The sequence below is a fragment of the Acartia tonsa genome, chromosome 6 (genome assembly GCF_053477335.1).
Source record: "Acartia tonsa isolate MP-2025a chromosome 6, ASM5347733v1, whole genome shotgun sequence".
NCBI classification, from domain to species: Eukaryota; Metazoa; Arthropoda; class Copepoda; order Calanoida; family Acartiidae; genus Acartia; species Acartia tonsa.
Genome location: NC_137265.1, coordinates 19,605,255 through 19,624,251, shown reverse-complemented (window position 1 = coordinate 19,624,251; position 18,997 = coordinate 19,605,255). Strand labels below are relative to the sequence as shown.

At 32.1% G+C, this 18,997-nt stretch overlaps 3 protein-coding genes across 4 annotated transcripts in view; 1 reads left to right on the top strand and 2 right to left on the bottom strand.

The window, feature by feature from the left end:
• The first annotated feature begins 437 nt into the window (after window positions 1-437).
• On the top strand, window positions 438-3,852 carry Oli (basic helix-loop-helix family member olig). Its single transcript, XM_080165728.1, has 4 exons — window positions 438-664; window positions 1,415-1,508; window positions 2,430-2,548; window positions 2,884-3,852. The coding sequence occupies exons 1-4, from the start codon at window positions 488-490 to the stop codon at window positions 3,445-3,447; spliced, it is 954 nt and encodes a 317-aa protein (XP_080021854.1). The 5' UTR covers window positions 438-487; the 3' UTR covers window positions 3,448-3,852.
• Window positions 3,853-5,602: 1,750 nt separating this feature from the next.
• Window positions 5,603-14,687, bottom strand: LOC145322032 (uncharacterized). The gene is made up of 13 exons (XM_080163779.1): window positions 14,575-14,687; window positions 14,242-14,318; window positions 13,708-13,817; window positions 13,173-13,522; window positions 12,613-12,697; window positions 12,022-12,216; window positions 9,970-10,447; window positions 9,268-9,438; window positions 8,865-8,908; window positions 8,071-8,320; window positions 7,735-7,930; window positions 7,416-7,582; window positions 5,603-6,879 (listed from the first exon to the last, which is right to left on the bottom strand). Exons 1-13 carry the CDS (start codon window positions 14,624-14,626, stop codon window positions 6,493-6,495), a joined length of 2,562 nt encoding a protein of 853 aa, XP_080019905.1. The 5' UTR covers window positions 14,627-14,687; the 3' UTR covers window positions 5,603-6,492.
• LOC145322034 (uncharacterized) overlaps window positions 14,634-18,997 on the bottom strand; it is a 6,908-nt gene continuing 2,544 nt past the window's right edge. The window contains exons 5-10 of one of the 2 annotated variants that reach the window (XR_013880494.1): window positions 18,564-18,744; window positions 18,361-18,501; window positions 17,295-17,332; window positions 16,370-16,947; window positions 15,990-16,034; window positions 14,634-15,689 (exon numbers count right to left, since the gene is read on the bottom strand). Coding sequence is in view for 1 of the 2 variants with exons in the window: in XM_080163781.1 (XP_080019907.1) it covers window positions 15,618-15,689; window positions 15,990-16,034; window positions 16,370-16,713; window positions 18,361-18,501; window positions 18,564-18,744 (783 nt within the window). In the remaining variant the exon portion in view is untranslated. The remainder of the gene's footprint in view (window positions 15,690-15,989; window positions 16,035-16,369; window positions 16,948-17,294; window positions 17,333-18,360; window positions 18,502-18,563; window positions 18,745-18,997) is intronic. The other variant, XM_080163781.1, reaches the window with a different exon arrangement.

Here is an 18,997-nt window from a genome sequence, read left to right as displayed (position 1 = left end):
TATTTTTTATGAACAAACATATTTTCGTAAAGCTTTCATTTAATTTTCAGTTAGAAATTTTTAAAAACTATTTTTATTAAAATAACTACTTTGCTCCAAAACATGATATATTGAAATTAGATGCAAAATTTTTTTTTGTACTGCTACAACTATTACAAGAATTTGCCGCTAAAAATACTTTAAACATTTTACCTAAAATTATCCTCAAATTTTTTAAATCAAAATTATCAAAAGGATAAAATCAAAATATAGAATTTAGGAAAATAGAATCATAGAAAGAAATAGAATTATTACAAGTCATTTGCAATAATCTTTATTGTTCCAATATGAAAAAAAATAATGATAATTGAATGAAAGTAATTTATATTCTTAAACCAAAGATCAAGACCAGCTTTACTATGTAAATATATAAAAAAAAATAATTTTATTTTAGGTGAAAACAGTTATGACTTAAAATAATACTAGAAAAAAAAACAGCAAAATAAGAATGGACACTCAACTATACCCCGGAGGACCACGGGCGTTTCTACCACCCCAATTTCTGCTACCCAACTCTCGACCAAGCTTATTCCGACCAACCCCATCGTCTCCGGACTCAACAAGATTCCCAACAACACCATCTACTTATTCCATAGCGAGGCTAGCTGGTCTCAAGGAATTTCAGGTTGGTTTTAATAACTTTAAGGGCCAAATTGTAAATCAAAACAATGATAATTTTTAAAAATCTACTTTGGTTTATAGAAGAATATATAAAAAATGGATCCGCAGGGCTAGAAACCCCTGAAGGAGCTAGAAATATGGGATTTTAAAAAAATCTGAAAATGAGAGCGGTGTTTTAGTGGTTTAAGTTAAATCAACAACACTTTCCACAGGGTGTTTTTTTAAAAACAAAAGTATTGCTTAATTTAAACCACTTAACATTGACATAAATTTAATATCTCATTTTATCATTGTCTTGGGGCATTTTGTAACAGAAAAAATATATTATGGTTTTTAACAAAATATGCCTTAAAAACCGGTTATTCCAAAGTGCCTATTTTTAAAGATTAAATGAACAATGACCAATTTTAAAAATGCATACATTCTTAAAATTCAAATTGCGCGGCTTGTGTTGATAGTAGAAAAATTTCATGCATACCGTTAGAATCGTCATAAACTCTAGTTTTTGGAAACAAATGTCGCACAGGAATAGTTCTTATACATCCAAACAGTATTCAAAATTTTTACACACCAAAAAAATTCAAGGGGTTATTACTTTTTTAACTTGACACCCAACCTGGATGTTTAATGGGGGTGTAAACACCCATCTTAATTTTGCCATGGGTAGGATACATCCCCCTTCTGTATGCTCATTTATTTAGCTGAATAACAAAAAAATCTTGAATAGCGCGGATCAACTCTATAATTATCGTAGAATGAAGAAACTGTACAACCAACCTCCACTAAAGAAGAACAAATAGAAGAGGATGAAATAAATGTTTCAGATATTGGCAGAGTTTGGTCTCCAGGTAATCTTTATGGTCCAGTATGGCTTTGAAACCGATTAATATCCGCTGGATTTAACCGGTTCTGAGCCATATGAAAAATAATGTATAGTATCTTACTGTAGACAATTTTCTACTAGTAATACATTAAAAATCATATTATCAATGCCAGTTTTGTTAGCACGGGCCGTCAGCCTATCAGGGCTGACAAAACAAAAATTATTTTATTTTTTTTTCATTTTGCTATCAGCGGAAAGCTGTCTGTAATACGATGCGATAAATAACTAGTTTATTACATAAAATTAACTAAGGTTTTGATTAAATTGACACTATTGATACGTCTAACTTGATATGTATAAAAAAAACGTTTCTACTTAATAGCAAATGCTAATAATTATTAAAGAATTCTTATTAATATCTTATATATATATGTAAATATGTGTTTATTAATGAATACAAAAACCTATAGGTATTTATTTTTAAAGTTTAGATCTTATATTTGAAAATTTATTTTCTTATATTAATAATTTCTCTTGGGTTGGAAGCAATTATTTGAATTTATTTCCAAATATTGAGAAAGGTTGAGTGAATTTCTAACAGGCTTCAAATATTAGTTTTTTTTTGCTGAAACAAAAAGAGAGACCAACAAATTTTTTGACTAATATATAATATTAGCTTAATACCTATTAGTTAAACAAATGAAAAATAATGTATGATTTCATAAAATCTCCTAAAATGTAAAGTAGTAAGTATTTCAGTTTGTCGTTAAGAGCTCGCCGAAACGATTGAGGTAACAATTTAATGGAAGCTTAACATAGTTTCCAGAATGATTTAAGGCTGTTTTTTAAACTTTAAGTCAGTGGTTGTTTTTAATATTTTTCCGTTTACACAATTGTCCAAATTTTGAAATTTAAAACGGCGTATTAATTGGGTAAATGTTTTCAGGAAGTGACAAAGACAGTTCCAGATTCAGTTCTGACAGTTTCGAGTCCCGTGGCGGTGGCGGACGGAGGCGAGACAAATCTGGCGGCGGCGGAAAAATTCAGGATCTTGATGCTAAAAGGGTAATCCCGCATTTTGCATAATTCCTTTTTATTTTATTATGAATTTTTGTTTACATTTTTTGAAATATAAAAGTGAACACATTTTTAGAAATAATTCGGAGGAATATGCTTTTTTTGTTTAAAGGCCAAGTTACAAGAATTTTTTGATATTCACCTTTTTCTCCTATTCTACATCCTAAAAAAAGTATGATGTAGAGGGAGAGATTTTCGTCCCATCTCTCTCATTTTGCCAAAAAAATCTTGTAAACTTCAAGCCAAAAATAAACTCACAACAAACGCCAAAACCAAACAACTTTTTTTTGTTCAAAAAATTTACTTTAGCATTGATGTTACAGATCCAACGTCTGAGTATAAACGCGCGGGAACGACGCCGCATGCATGATCTAAATGACGCAATGGACGACCTGCGGAATGTGATACCCTACGCTCACTCGCCCTCGGTGCGTAAGCTGAGCAAAATTGCCACCCTTCTGCTGGCCAAGAACTACATTCTAATGCAGAGCAACGCTATAGAAGAGCTGCGCAAGTTAGTAACATATTTATCCCACACAGCTGGAGTGCCAGTCCCTTGTTTACCAACACCAACGCCGCTCGGCCTTCCGCCGGCGGCTGGCGCCTCACCGTTCCAATTTCCCGGCAGCGGCGGGCAGGATGCAACGGCTCGACTACCCTCCACACTTTTCCCAAGATTGACCAATCCCCTGTTACCGCCTCCCCCCGGCGGGAGCACAAGTCCTTTCTCTTCCGCCTCCACGAGTCTGACGGCCGCGTCACTATCGACCAGTATTATAAGCAGCACCGCGGCTGCTCTCAACTCTTCACTTGTGCCAGGTTTGCAGCTGGCGGTCACGCAGCAGGACGAGAAGCCACCAGTTGTTTCATCTCCATCATCGACATAATTAGGTTTCTAAAACAAACGATTCTTTAGTGATATCACAGTTGAATGATAAGGACAAGGGTGGTAAAACATGATCATATAAATCTTTCAGTATATCATTTAAGTTAACTAATTACACGTAGACTTTTTTCATATTATTACCTCCTTCATTCTAGAATCTACAAAATATCTGGAATCTAACTCTATTCTATTTTTATTTCTAGTCATTATATATTATTTTATAAAATTTTATCATTATCAACGTGAATTTTACCGACAAAAGACAAAAAAGCTCATCTAAAAGTGAAATTATATGAAAAAGACATATTAATATTGAATATCTACCAAAAAATATATATGCTTGTTAGAATGTGTGCTAAAGAATATTTTAGGTTTCATCAAACATGGACATATTTGTCTACAAGTAGCGCAGCAAAAACTAAATAAATAAACAGTAAACTCTTTCACAGCAATACATAATATATCACAGGATATATTATTACCTGGATTTTACACTAGATTTTCATGTTCTTTAATAAATTGAAACACGCAGTGGGCTAAAATAACAATATCCCCCTTTACCTCATCCCATCCTACTGGATGAACCAACTGACCAAAAAAAAGTTCCAAGATAGCAAACTAAATTGACGACAATTTTTCCCCTGTCAAAATATCCACGGATATACTACATCCATTAATAAATATCTTAGGACAAAGTTTGTGTATAACGTTTGCTTGCAAAAATAAAATCTGCACCGCATACTGTAAAATGTCTCACGACGGACAAACCAAAGCCACATAATAGAGTATCTGCGTCACTTTAAATTGTCTTAGCTCTAGTTAAAGAATTTAAACGTTAAATGGAATAAATAATCAAATAAAAGACAATGGAAATCTAACAATGGAATTTTAAGAATATGAAATTAATATACTTAAGTATTTCTTTAAAAGTATACATACATGTAATTTTTTTAAGTGTTTTTCTTTGAATATTTGGTATCAAAATAGATAGGTATATCATTGTTTAAACTCGTTTTCAAACTTATAAAGGTAATTATATAATATCTGAAGAAAACCTAATTTGCCTCTTTATTTTAAAATGCTTAATATGAATTTACAGTAAGGCTTCGAAACCGATTAAAATCCTCTGGATTAGAACCAGTTTTCAGAAATGCTGAAAACTCATGAACAGAAAAATTTTTATGAATATTAAAATAAAAATCATAAAACTGGTTTTAATCTTATGATTTATTATTTTAGATATCTATAAAAAGCATGTATCGTTAATGGCAATATAGTTTTTCTTTAGATAACATATTCCTTCGCTGTCTAAACCTGATTTTCTTAATTAGTCATTACTTATCTAGTCGTTTATCTAATTGTATATTTATTTATTATGTATTTTAGATGAAATAATAAAAAGAAATTTAATTTATTTTTGTTTTTGAACAAGCACTGTGTGTTTTATAATGCTTAGCTCTACTCCTCGTGAATCACAAGTTAGTTTTCTATTTAGATATCTTTTTACCCTTATAAAAAAGTAGCAGGATCTGTGCCTGTCTGTCTGTCCCGAAGGATCTCGCCAACCGATGGTTCTCCTTTACTTTTCCTTTTCATGACTTAATAGAGCAGGGCTTCAAGTATGTCTTTTCAAGAATGTCACAGGTGACACACAATCTTCATTTGCCACAACCTTTGAATATGGCGCTTGAATGCCTAAAATCCATTTGTAGCTTTCTAGATTTAATTTTCAGACGCCAGAAAATCAACAATTATCAACATACATGATCAAAGTATGTTAAAACAAGGATGACAATATCCATAAAAGCAAAAGTATTGAGATTTTTAAACAACATAAACTAATAAGAGAAACAATACATTAAATATTTAAAAGTCTAAACGCAAAGACGTTATTAAATTACTCAAATAAGACCTAATTATAGAGATGCTTCGCTCATAACTTGATGCCCAAGCGTCCTAGGAATCAATATTTCTTGTATAAGTTAAATAAGATCACTGTATCATTAAAAAAAGTAATAAATGGATTTAGGTAATGGTTTTAAGTGTTATGCGTTGTACGTTATGACCAGACGGAGTGACCCTAAAAGTATAAAACACCGACAACTTGCTAATACCAAGACTGGCAGAGTAACAGCGCAACAAAAAAAAAACAACGATTCATACTTTTTTCTTTATTATAATTTTCTTATAGTTAAGTTATTTATAAGAGAGTATTACATGAATTTTTCACACGAATATTTTACATAATAGGTAATTTTCATATACATAAAAATACACGAGATAGGATGCTACATGCTGTATTCAACAACGGAATTTATTTGGAATAAAATAATGCGTAATTAAGCTGATTTTAGGAGACTGTTTTCGTAATTGCTAAGGTAGCCAACCAAAAACAGCTGAAATCGCAGTGTTTTTTTTTCTTCTAGAATTAATTCCTTTGTTAGTTATAAACTCACAAACATATTTATGGTATTACATCACAGTAAATAAGCGTAACTGTTCTTTACAGGGAAGCGGTGATAGGTCAATGGTGGATAATTTGATAATTTTTAATTCAAAATGTCTGAGTAAATACACTGAGCCCGGTAATTTATGCTGTTTGATTTGGAAAACTAACAATTATTTTCATGTAAAGTAAATGAAAAGAAAAAAATACAATTTTGATCTTCCATTGACATATTTCTCGTACCCTTTTAATGGTTGGCAAAAAATCTTACATATCATTTAATTATATTTTTGGAAGTAATAGGTAAAGAATAGTTACCTATAATATTTTGTTTCCAAGTATTAAGTATAACAAAACTAAAGATTGAAAGTCAAATTTTATTTTTACTCAATGTCAGCAAAAAACCGCAATGATATATAAAATCACTTTACTGCGTGAATTTCTATCTTGTTGTAAATACTTACAGTAAATAGGTATGTAAGAACAAAAAAAATTGTGTCAAACAGTTGAAGAAAATTTTAAATTGAAGATGTGTTTTTTTTTATAAATATAAAGCTGAAAATTATTGATTCACAACTCCCGTTTTCAATGTTGTACAAACTATTTTTTGTTTGAACGCTTGCCTCTTGCTCTTGTTAGCCTAGCACTGACCCTTGTGGCACCATTTTTATTCACTTTATCCTCAACATCTTCATCAGTGGATGTACTTTTTCTCAGGTTCTTCTTGCTATGCTTTTCCATTAACTCAGAGGCTGTTTGAAACAATTCTAATTTGGTCTTGAATGCTTTTGAGTATGGCTGTCTTATGGAAGTTGTTTGGTTGTTTGTTTTTACATTTTGTTTGCTTGTACCTGCTACTGGATTATCCTTGACAGGAGTGTCTTGGAAATATTTGTCAGTGAGGTTATCAATGTGTTGGTTGATTGTTTCATCCTTGTCATCCCTGTCCTCAAACATGTCGTCAGAGTCATCATCAATATAACTTGCCTAAAATTACAGCATTTTAATAGTAGCAAAAATTCTCTACCAGTCATCAAGGTGCGGTAATATTAACCTGCTTTTCATCTCTCTTTAAATCGTCTATAAAAATGACTTTCAGGTATTTGTTTGATTTTCAGGTAGTTTGTAATACAAGGATGACAACATCCATAAGTAGCAAAAATCATCAAAAGTACAAAAAAAATCATGAAATGGACAAACAAACAAAGTGAGTTATTGAGCAGATGTTCAGTTCTCATAACAATGAAAAAAGAGAGATAACATGCAAAAAATCACAAAGCTTAAAAAAACCACGCTTACATCTTTTGAAGCATGATAGAACGGGGCAGACGGACAAAAAACTGTAAAGATTACTGTGCATATGTCAGGAGAATCTTTTTGAAAATTCCAGCTGTCTTTATCTTTAATAGGAGCCGAAAAATCACATTTTTCCCTAAGCTTTACGGACTGACTAACTGACAGACAAAGTAATCAATGTTTACAAAAAGTTTAAATTATGACATTCTAATTGATGTATTACATACTTGTGAGAAATGATCAGTGTATTGATCAAGTCCATTTGATGAGGGAATGATCTCATCTTCCTCTCTCACTGTCTTATCCAGTTCATGATTGTCAGGAGCGTCAAGGTTGTCATCTGATTTCTCTTTCATAGGATTGGTATACTCTCTTGATTCATTTGGGTCAGAATCTAAAAACATAAAATATTAGGTATTTAAACATACAAAAAGTTTTTGATTTGAAAATAAACTTTGCCAAAGTTTTACAATTAAATAATCAGTTAACTGTCACGGGTAGCAACGATTTTTAAGTAAAAAGTTGACATATTGAAATTCATTTTACCTGTAGCTTTACTACCAAGTCCCATGCTAAGAAGATCCGTCAATGATGGTTCCATGACAATATGAGAGGAGTTCTGGGAGCTGATGACCAATTCTTCATCATATTTACTATTATAATCAACATTGTCATCAATAGAAATCTCCTCCTGTTCATCATCAATATCATCCATCTCGTTTCCAAGTAAATTAATAGATCCCTGCAAAAATCAATAAATGCTTGCATATTTTTGTCTGGAAATTTACTAAAGTTCTTATATTTTTAAGTATGTACCTAATAAATGTTTATTGCTAAAATATTTATAATAACTAAGACCGATTTGTGAAACAATAAAATTACCTCAGAATCGGAATCAATATCAAGAACAGCCTGGCATGCCTTTCTCTTACCCCCCTTTGCCCCAGCCCTTCTTGGGGGAGGTGACGGAGGAAGTGAAAAGTCGTCCTCGTCTGTTTCTGTATCTTCTTCGCTTGTGGTGAATACTGAGGCAAACTTTGGCTTCCCCTTTCCTTTTTGGGCTTTGGCATTTGTTGGCCGTTTTGTGGATTGTTTCTTTTTGAGTACAGGACTAGGATCTGGCTCGTTGTCCCTGAATCAAGTTCAATTTTTATCTATAAACAGCATATCATATACAAAAATAACAACTTTCTAAATTAAATAAACTAAAAAAATGTTGGGGTATAGTCCCTTTCGTAACATCGCACCTTATGGGGCGATTTTTCGTATTTTCACAGTAGCTTTTCTCCTATTTCTAGCCCCTGCGGGGCCAATTACCTAACCCTGTAGGGAAATCACCTAACCTAACCTAAAATAACCTATAAAAAGCCATTACAAAAATACGGAGAATCGCCCCTTATGGGGCGATGTTACGAAAGGGACTATTCCCAAATGTTGTTGCACAAATGGACGTCCTAGCTTTTTTTAATGAGGGAAGAGAAGTAAAAGCCCTTAACCCCCCCCCCCCCTCTTCTTGGACATCCATGATTACACAACAATAAAATGCTTAAAGACTGTATTTTTTTTCACTGGCTTAATCATCTTTCTTCATTACATTTCATAAGGATATAATCAAATGAGCAAAAATATTACAAAGTACATATTACTTATCAAAACCAAATATTAACAAATTGTACCTTAGGCATTTGTCAAGGTGAATATTTAGATATCTTTCAGCAACCTAAATAAAAAAGAACGATTAAGATTGATAAAAAAAACACATTAAAATTGGTAGGTACAAAATTGATAATTCAACCATTTTCATTACTTTTTAATGTTACAAATTGAGCCAAATCACCATTTGATTAAATGCTACTTAGAAAACTGTATTGTAAGAAAAGATATCTTAATAATTAAAACTGATTGTGTCATACGCGGCACGCCTCCACCTTATTAAAAATAATGTGCTCTCTTTTCTAAATCTGTGCTCTTTGACATGGAAGCAATGTAAAACAAATTTTAGTATTACAAATATCCCCCCTCCCTCCTCCCATCAACATACTTTTGTGGTCTTTGAAAAAGCAGTAAAGTAAAACGAACCTTAGTATTACAAACAGGACATTCTTGTTTCGGGATAGTTTTCTCCACACTCAAAGCTTTGGCTAAAGATTCCTGGATACTTGGAGTTCCTTTAGATGTGGAGTTAACTCTGGTAGAACTGTCTGAATTCTTTCTTATTTCTGTTCTTCTGCTGGGTTCTTCTATTGGAGTCTGAAGTGTAAAAAGTATTGAAAAGATAATGGTACAGCTGAGTTGAATAAGAGTATTCAAGGGATCCGATAGCAAGTGAAACATCTATGTAACGGCCAGGGATATAAAGGGAAAAGACAATGGTCGAAATGCACATACCAAATGACACAAAATTACCCTTCTGTAGATTACAATTAGTGGTAAAAACTAGGGATGAGCCAAATATCCGGTTTGGCCGGATAATATTGAAACTATCCGGATACCGGATGTCCGGCTGATTTATAATACAGGATATCGGTCAGTTATCCGGTGTTGACAAGATATCCGGCATTAGAAATCAGCCGGTTATCAGGTTAATGATCCAACCAGTAACAGTATACTATAAATCCAATAAAATCTATAAAGTAGTTAAGCCAGCGAATATGAAAACCTTTTTATAATTAGAGTAATTAACATTCCATTGTCCCCCTTCCACTCCAGCGGTATGCTAGAACATTCAGGTAAATTAACATTAAGGAAGCTATAACAGAAAACATTAGATTAAAAATTTACCTTCTGACTTGATATGTCATTGTTGATGAAACTAGACTCGATCAAACTAAAATCAGATTTAAGTTTCTTACTGGCAGAAAACGACTGTACTTCTGGGTCAATCTTTCTTTTAATTGCAGTAGGTGGAGTGCTCATTATTTCGTTATTTTCAAAGTTCTGACAATTATCAGTTTCTGCTGGCTGTTGTGAACTATCCGGAGTATCAACATTTATAGCTTGTTCTTCTTGACTAGAGGTATCAATAGAATCATCATCATCAGTAGAATGAGAAGTTAGTTTTGGCGGATTTTTAGCCTGACTGATCAGCTGTTGGAAGCTGGATTTATTCGCTTGAATGTATTCACGTTGTTTTTCCTCGATGACTTTGGAGTCTGCATTTTTATCAAACTTTAAAAGGATGTCGGGACCGTTTGAAGTTGAACCTTTCTTTTCCAGAGCTTCTTCTCGTTCTACTTGTCTCAGGATTTCAAATTTGCTCCTATAATACAAGCAATAATAAGGCACAAGTGACATGGCTTATTATAGCAGACTAGTTATATATGAATGAAAAAAAAATATTTTTAAATTAACTGCAATTTTGTACCAATTGTGTACGTTGTAACTCATAACATGGACGGATTGATTGTACACTGTGGTCTTATTGCTTTGATTTACTGATTAGGGTAAAGCGGGGCGATCTCGGTTTTGAGGTGAAGTCGGTATTTTTTTGACCACCTTCATTAAATGACATTTTTCTCCATGTTCTAATCGACTGACAGAAAAAAACATAAAATCAAATTTGTTCCTTATTAAATTGCCTACAAAAAAGTATCAAATGAAATTTTTGTGAGATGAATTTTTAGGGTACTTATTGGATCTTAAAGTCGGACGACAAAAATTTTTTTTTCGATTTTTTTGCTTCGGTCGGAAAAACGGTAAGTTGGACAAAAACTGGTAAGAGCTAGAGCTTAGACGTCTTCAGGGGATTTATTAAGAATCTAATAGGCTATCCATTTCCGTTTAAAACTTTAAAAAAGCTTGTATAGTTTTTTCTTAAATCGACTAAAAGTGAAGCGGGGCGAATTCGGTTTTTTCACTTTTTATACTAACTTTTTCAATTTTATATAAAAAAGTGAAATTTTCGAGAAAAAAAGTCAAATTTCTCGTACTTAGAAAAAATTTATTTTTTTTTGTAGAAAAAATTGTCCGATCTTCATAATTTTTTTTGTGAATGCTCTTTATTACATTTAGCAACTTTAACCTTTAGGGCATGCTGTAATTAAATCAATATGTCATAGGTTTTTTGAAGCTGGAAAATCGACCACAGATTTTGCCAAACTTTTCTCTTTTTTTCAACTTGATTTTTTTAGGAAATTTTGCTAATAGAACTATTTTTTTTTTGGCCAAATCTATTCAAAATTGCCTGAATTTTAAGGATCAGGCCTTTAAAGTCATAAAAAGTTATTTTTTCTAGTAGTATTTTTATGTTTATAATCAAAAAAATTTTCGAAAAAAAAGTCAAATTTCGCGTACTTCGGAAAAATTATTTTTTTTGGTAGAAAAAATTGACCTATCTTAATAAAATTTTTTGTGCATACTCTTTATTACATTTAGCAACTTTTACCTTTTGGGCATGCTGTAATAAAATCAATACGTCATCGATTTTTCGAAGCTTGAAAATGCCCTACCGACTTCGCCTCAAGGCGGGGCGAAGTCGGTGCCGTTTTAGAGATCAATTTTGACAAACTTTCCAAAGTCCTAGGTTTACGTCCTTTTAGGACCTGATCGACTTTTCCGAGATCTTTCTACTGGTCTTGGTCCCATTTAAAAAAAAATAATTTTTACGATTTGCAGGTTCAAAAAACCGAAAAAAACACCGAGTTCGCCCCGCTTTACCCTAGGGATTTATAGTTACTATATTTATTTCTTTGATACTCAAAACTATAATGGCGCTATCAGGGACGTCCAAACTTTTTAAAGTGGGGTTAAATTGAGTAGCTTCAAATTTTTGAGGGGGGTAAACACCCTTTAACCCCACCTTTAGACGTCTATGGGAGTAATGTATTAATTTACCTGGGATTTGGAAGATCACACTCTGAATTGTAAATAATACAATATTTCTGATGGCGCTTCACCAGTAGTCTCCTATCCCCCTTGGTATTCAGTCCAAGTTCCTTGCACTTCTTTCTCAGGTCGGAATCCTTGAGAATGTTGTACACCAACTTAGGCAATGGTTTTCGTTTAACTACTGGCTTCTCCGTCAATTGCCTAAAAATGATCAAAATTCAGTTTGCCGTAAAAACATTCACTGTGAATCAATTTGCTGGATGTGTAAATGGCAGTCCCCCAGCCATTACCATTAATTTACTCTTTTTGGCTTAATTTTTGGTTCTTCTAAACTTTGTTTAAAAGGAAATAAATAACCAAACCATACACACTTAAATACTAATTGCATACCTAGGTAGGAAAAGAATGATTTGTAAAAAAATCATAAAAAAATTACTTCTTTTACGACCTAAGAAAGTTTAGATTTTCTTTATAAATTCTAGCTAATACCGAAATTACCATTGTGTGACAATTTAATGTATCACGCCAGCTTAAAAAAAAATTTATTTAGGTACTACCTAAAAATATTGTTAGATGAAAAAAGAAAACTAAAATTACCTTTTGTTAAGACAAGCATCTAGATGAAGATTTAGATTTTTAGTTGGGACTAGAACTTTACATACCATACATTCAGTTTTAGTCTAGTATAAAAATGAAATGACATTTTAAAATTAATATTAGTTAATATGATCCTATTTTACAAAGTAAAATGTTTTATTTGTCTGTCCGTTAAGATCTTACTAAATTATGATCCGATAGAGTTCTACATTTAAGGGAAGGTTACAGGGGATGATATTAGGCTGCTTTAATTGCTACTACTCCACTACTGAAATGCAGGGATCTAAAGGGATAAGACAATGGCCTATAAATTGATGTACATCCCCTACCTATGATGTCAAGAAAAATTAGCCTTTATGTAGATTACAATAAGTGGTTGAAACCTTTGGACATTCAACTTATTGAACCAACTAATCAAAATTCAAAAAAAGTGCCCAAAGTTGTATGCCAACACATAAGAAAATGTTCTTATAAAACTTTGGGACCAGTATAATAAACAGCCCAATGTGGCCTCTTCCTAATTGACAAAAATGGTATCAAGATTGTCATTTTATTTTCCTGTGACGTATCTATCTCTTTTTTCTTTTCAGAACTTCCCTGTTGCTCATCTTTTGTGCTGTAGCTGACTTTAGTCCCCTCATCAAAAGTTTCTACAACATTCCTATTATTTTCTTTCAATGGAGTGGATACATTGGACTTTATTCTTTCCAAAGACCTGGATTTTGCTTGGTAAGGTTCAAAATTCTCATTCTCACTGTCTGATTCGTTTATTTTGTTCTCAGGTTCTTTGTTTTTGATACTTTTTATTGGTTGTACTTTAGTATTTATACTTTTGTCTGATATAAATGATTCTAAGCGGATGACGAGGTTTCTCAGGTTGTCTGAACATTCCGAAGCCACCTTGTTACTCCTAAAAATAATATGAAATATTAATAAATATCAAAATAAATAAACAAAGTAATAGACGTACATTTCGGCTTAGACAGGTAGCTTTGCTCCTAAACAAGAAGCATATACGGGGGGAAAGAAGAGTAAAATACTTGCGTGATGGAATACATGAGTAATAGGTCAGCTACTACCTTAATAACTTAATACCTTAGAAGTCCATCAGATGTTTCAGTTCCACAGACTGGACATTGTTGTTTGTACACAAGGTATTTGCGTATACATAGACTACAAAAACTGTGACTGCATCCTGTTAGTACCTAAAAAATACATCAAAACTGTATAATGTGAACAAAATAGGTAAGCAAGTTAGACTTTCTTTAGTATATAATGCTAGCTTAATAGCAGAAATTTTTAATTTAAAAATAAGAAATACTAGATTAGGTGGGGGTTAGAAAAATAAAAAAAATATGTGATAGGGGGAAAAAAATGTAAAAATTAAGAGAACTGAAAGCATTTTTTTCCATTTTTTCTCCCCTCTTTAGTGAAAAATCTAAAAGAATATGTGGGAGGGGTGATTATATGAATAGAATAAAGAGTTTTGAAAACATTTTTCCATATTATCCCTATTCTTGCTGGAAAAAAAATGGGAGGGGTTAAAAATTGCAGCAGGGGAAAAAATGAATCTTGGTCAGAATATACACCCCTGGATATCAGCGAGACGTAAATGAATAATATACTTACAGGATTAACAAAAGGATCATAGCAGATATTACAAGTTAAAGTGGTGACAAAAGATTTTAGTTCTGGTACCAATTCCTGAAGATTTTTGTTTCAATAATGTTAATCTTTATAAAGAAGAGGTAGGATGTTTGTTTTTCTATTTGTATCAAAGGCTTTCTCTATCCTAGTGACTGATATCATTATGATTGTGCTTTAAAGTGTGTTTTTATCTATTTTAAGATCCTTACTTTTCTAAGAGAAATCAAGTTACTCATACGCCAAAGGATAATAGTATAAACTTGTATAGCAGACACACAAATATTTGATTGGTTAATTTATTATTGAAACCTTCCTTTAATTTTGTTGAAATCTCAAGAGGAGGAATCTCTTCATCATTTTCCTCCATTTTACCATCTGAAAATTAAAATAAGACAACTTTATTAATATAATAATTAAGGTACTTATAAAAGGGTTTTTTTTTTAATCCAACCATCTCGTAATCAGTGATTAAATGGCACTTAGAATTCGAATTTCGATCTGAACTTTTGCATGAGTAATCCTTGGTAGGTCTATTTTCCCTAAATTGAACAAAAAGTTGGAAAAGTAACGGCTGGCGGCTAAGCCGTTTAGCCGTTTTTTGCATATTTTCAGGGTAAATTCATCATCAATTAATTACGTAGGAATCAACTTTTTAATACATATTTTTGGTTTAATTCATGTTGAATGATAGCAATAACCATTTTTAAAACTTCTAGTACCAACAGCTACCGTCTAAAACCGTTTGATAGCGTTTTGTAGTGGACTAATTTGCAATATAGATATCCAAAAATAAGCAAAACGGCTGAGCCGCCAGCCGTTAGCCGTTACTTTTTCAACTTTTTATTCGATTTAGGGAAAATAGACCTTCCAAGGATTACTCATGCAAAAGTTCAGATCGAAATTCGAATTCTAAGTGCCATTTAATCACTGATTACGAGATGGTTGCATTAACCCCCCCCCCCCCCCTTTAAAACAGTTAACACTGACAGAACCGAAAGAAATCTAATGATAGATAACTAAAAGTGGATATCTAAGTTAATATGGATTACAAATGGAAGGGATATCACAAAGTCAAAATATAATAGGCAATATTCATCCGTTGGAAATAAATATGTTTAGAGTTAATTCCATCTATTATTAAGTTTTAAATGTGATATTAACTAGGTATGTTTGTCCTTTAATATTTTTTGTTAGGTCTTTGAATTCGAAACAGTAGTAAAAATGAGATGTGCAAATTTTAATACAAACAGGAAAAGATCTAGCATTAGTGTCATTTAATGACAAATAAATAACTTCGTACATGAAAGAATCATCACAGTTTTTAAACATTTTGATAAAGAACAGATCAGTTTCTTTTCTTATTTATGTCTTCTCATTGGTATTTTATGAACCATTCGTAGGTGTCTGTTCAAGGTTCCAATCGTTGAAAACTAAAAATAAAATTAGTGAATTAAAAAATATAGATTAATATTACCTATTGTTATTTATATCACCAATTTGTCCATTTACATGTGTTAATAGATACATTTCTTATTTAGGCTGGTGGTAAAATGAAGAATATCGCGAAAAATCTACATTACAGGCTGCGAAACGAGATTTTTCCGAAAGCAATGTTAAGTCTTTTCAATTACACGTGTAAAATTAACCAAGACGATCTTATACACTGATACCGATATTCCAAATTAATATAAAAAAATACGAATACGTTTAAACTAATAAAAAAAACTTACCGGATGAGTACAAATAGAACAAACTGTAAGTCCAGAATGAAATTTCTAAAATCATATCACAATCAAGCAGTTGTATCAGATCTTTAAAGTGTGGTAAGGATTTTAAAGTGAATAATAATTGGGCTTCATTTTTATAAGACGCTACTATTATCTTTTTGAAAAGTGCCAGAAAATGAAAAAAAAATATTCATATCTAGGGAGGACGGGAACATAAGACTGTAAAATACACTGGTGCCCAAAGTTTTACAACCGTTATCTTATCACTTGCCTTAAAACTTTGGGTTCTTTAAAAATTTTATTGGTTTGAAACAAGTAGTGTTCAAAGTTCAAACTTAAAGCCAGAAAGAGAAATTTTGTTTGTATTCATGCTTGATTATAACCTTATGTGCAACAAAAGAATCATGATGGACGAATCTTCTCTCACAAATAGGACACTCATAGAACAGAGGGAAATCATCCGCCTTTGCTTCTTCTAGATCAACTTTAGCAGCAGATATATCTTCTCTGGGTTCTGTTTCAACATTAGGATTTTCAGGAATTGCAACTTCAGAAGTTGTTTTATCAGTAGTTAGATCATAAGCATTTTCTTTGGCAGGAATATTATTTTCTGAATAGTATTTGATGTTTGGATGCTTATATTTCATATTTGGATGGTTTAATGCTGGGATGGAGGATGGGTGACTTGATAATCTTTCTTCCAAAATCTTATTGGGTTTGGTACTTCCTGAATACAAAATTAGATGATAAGGTATAATCTGAACTAATCACCAGCAATTTTCATGCCATGTTGAGTGGCTAGATGTCTTTTTAGTTTGCTATGAATTGAAAAATGTTTGGCACATATCTGACAAGTTATATGTCCATCATGGCATGGCAAGTGATTCACATAAGTTTGTTTTACTGCAAATTCTTTTCCACAAATAACACATTTAAATGGAGCTTCACTTGTATAGCCTGTTTATTTCAATATCATATTATACTTAATATGCCCAATAATTTTATAACTGTAAAATAAACTAACAGCTACGTTTTTTTTTTTTGGGGGGGGGGGATTTTTTTTTTCTAGGGATGATTTCTCTTGGGAGGTTGGCGGTACCCTCCCACAAAATAGTTATAAACCTTCCCAGGAACTATGAGAAGGCACACTGTAAAGGCGAACCATTTGATTTCGATTCAGCGGTTAGTGAGATACCTCCGTACAGACACTCAGACATGGATCCTTTTACTTTATTATAAGGAGTAAAATTTAAAAAAGTAGGTATATAATTTTAAAAGGCAATATATTTGTATAATATATATCCCTGTCTCTTTATGATTTGTTTGCTGGTAGCATTCAGACAAACCTATAAAATTATCATTATTAATGTTGTTGTTTTTAGGTGCTTATTCATCAAGAGACAGAAATGTATATTGTACAATGTAAAATTTGTAAACTACAAAGACTGGAAAAAATCCACCACTTATATACAGGGGTGTATATTTTTTAAATTGGCCCGGCATAGGGGGGAGTAAAATAATATAAAAAATGTGGTTGGGGGGGAAAAAAATTTGAAGATTAAGAGGACTGAAAGCATTTTATTCTATTTACTCCCCTCTTGCTGGAAAAAACTAGGAGGGGAAAAAAATACAAAAAATTGCAACAGGGGAAAAAAATGAATCTTGTGCAGAATATACACCCCTGCTCATATATTTCTGTTAAGAAATATTTTTTGAAAACAAACATTGGGGTAGGTAATCTTAACGGATCTTAGACAAAGTAGCCTTGGACAGAGTAGCCTCCGGACAAAATAGCCTCTATTACAAAGTAGCCATTGGGCATTAACTTGAGAAAAGTAGCCTCCTCTGTTAATAAAGGTTATGGCCGGAGCTCTCGGCCCCCTAATCTATAACCGAAACTAACCTAACCTATGTAGTATGTATAAATGTTTAACTTCTAAACTTATTGACTAATTGTTTATAATCATAATTTCGAAGTTTTTACAAAAAGTGGATCGTGGATTTTACTAAAAGTGATGGGGCGATATTTACAATTTTTAATTCTTTTAAACAACTTTGTAAATTTTTTACAATTTCTGCCCTCCTTTCTGTCTGTATGTCTTTCTGTTTAATTGTCATTTTGTGTGTCTTTTTGTCTTGTCTTTATGCCGGTCTTTCTGTGTAGAAATTTTCCTATTTTCCTTAGAAGGCTACTTTTCTTTAGCAAATGTCCCGAGGCTACTTTGTCCTAGATGCTACTTTGTCTTAGAGGCTACTTTTTCCAGAAGCTACTTTGTCCTAGGCTACTTTGTCCAAAGCTACTTAGTCCAAGTTCCATCTTAACACAGTCTAAGATAAAGTTTTCATTTTTTACATAATAAGGATTTTATGTCACCTTGTTCTTGCTGCTGATCATAACTGTCTTGATCATAAGCATCTTCCCCTTGATCATAATCATTCAGATCTTCTCCTCCTTCCCCTGTTGTTCTATATTCATCAATGTGATCATAGTTTTCTACAGAATGGCTTTTATAACCTAGAAAAATATATTTTATTAAAACCTCTTTCTCTAGTTTAAAAAAAAAACACTATCATTACCTTTATTAGAAGGAGTATTTTCTTCAGTTTCGTCTTCAAGAATGTCAACAACCTCTGGTTTATTACCAGCCCGTTTATTAGAAAAATTCGTGAATTTTTTGACAATTTTAGGAGAATTTGTGTCTTTGAATTGTTGACGTTTTCTTTTATTTGTACTTTGTGGAAGTTCATTAGATATGTTCTAAAATAAAAGATCAATAGATACCTATTACAAATAAAAAAAATAATATATTTATTTTTCAGACAAAAATATTGAGATATGTCTGCTTGATAGTGTACAATAATTTGAATATAAAAACAATAATATAATAATGTTAAAGCAAACAATCACTAGGTATGATGTGTTAGTAAATTAAAATCAATCTTTGTATATAAAATAATCTTAAGCACATTTTGTAAAACCTATTTCTCAAATACACAACCTCTTTAAACTT

What these genes read in the sequence shown, in the direction of transcription:
- Oli (XM_080165728.1), top strand. Translation starts at nt 488, where the DNA reads ATGGACACTCAACTATACCCCGGAGGACCACGGGCGTTTCTACCACCC. An exon ending in CTGGTCTCAAGGAATTTCAG is followed by an intron (nt 665 to 1,414) that starts GTTGGTTTTAAT and finishes TAATTATCGTAG; the next exon opens with AATGAAGAAACTGTACAACC. An exon ending in AGGATCTTGATGCTAAAAGG is followed by an intron (nt 2,549 to 2,883) that starts GTAATCCCGCAT and finishes TTGATGTTACAG; the next exon opens with ATCCAACGTCTGAGTATAAA.
- LOC145322032 (XM_080163779.1), bottom strand. Translation starts at nt 14,626, where the DNA reads ATGGAGGAAAATGATGAAGAGATTCCTCCTCTTGAGATTTCAACAAAA. An exon ending in GTCCTGTTTGTAATACTAAG is followed by an intron (nt 8,909 to 9,267) that starts GTTCGTTTTACT and finishes TTTTTTATTTAG; the next exon opens with GTTGCTGAAAGATATCTAAA. An exon ending in ACTTGGTAGTAAAGCTACAG is followed by an intron (nt 7,583 to 7,734) that starts GTAAAATGAATT and finishes TTATGTTTTTAG; the next exon opens with ATTCTGACCCAAATGAATCA.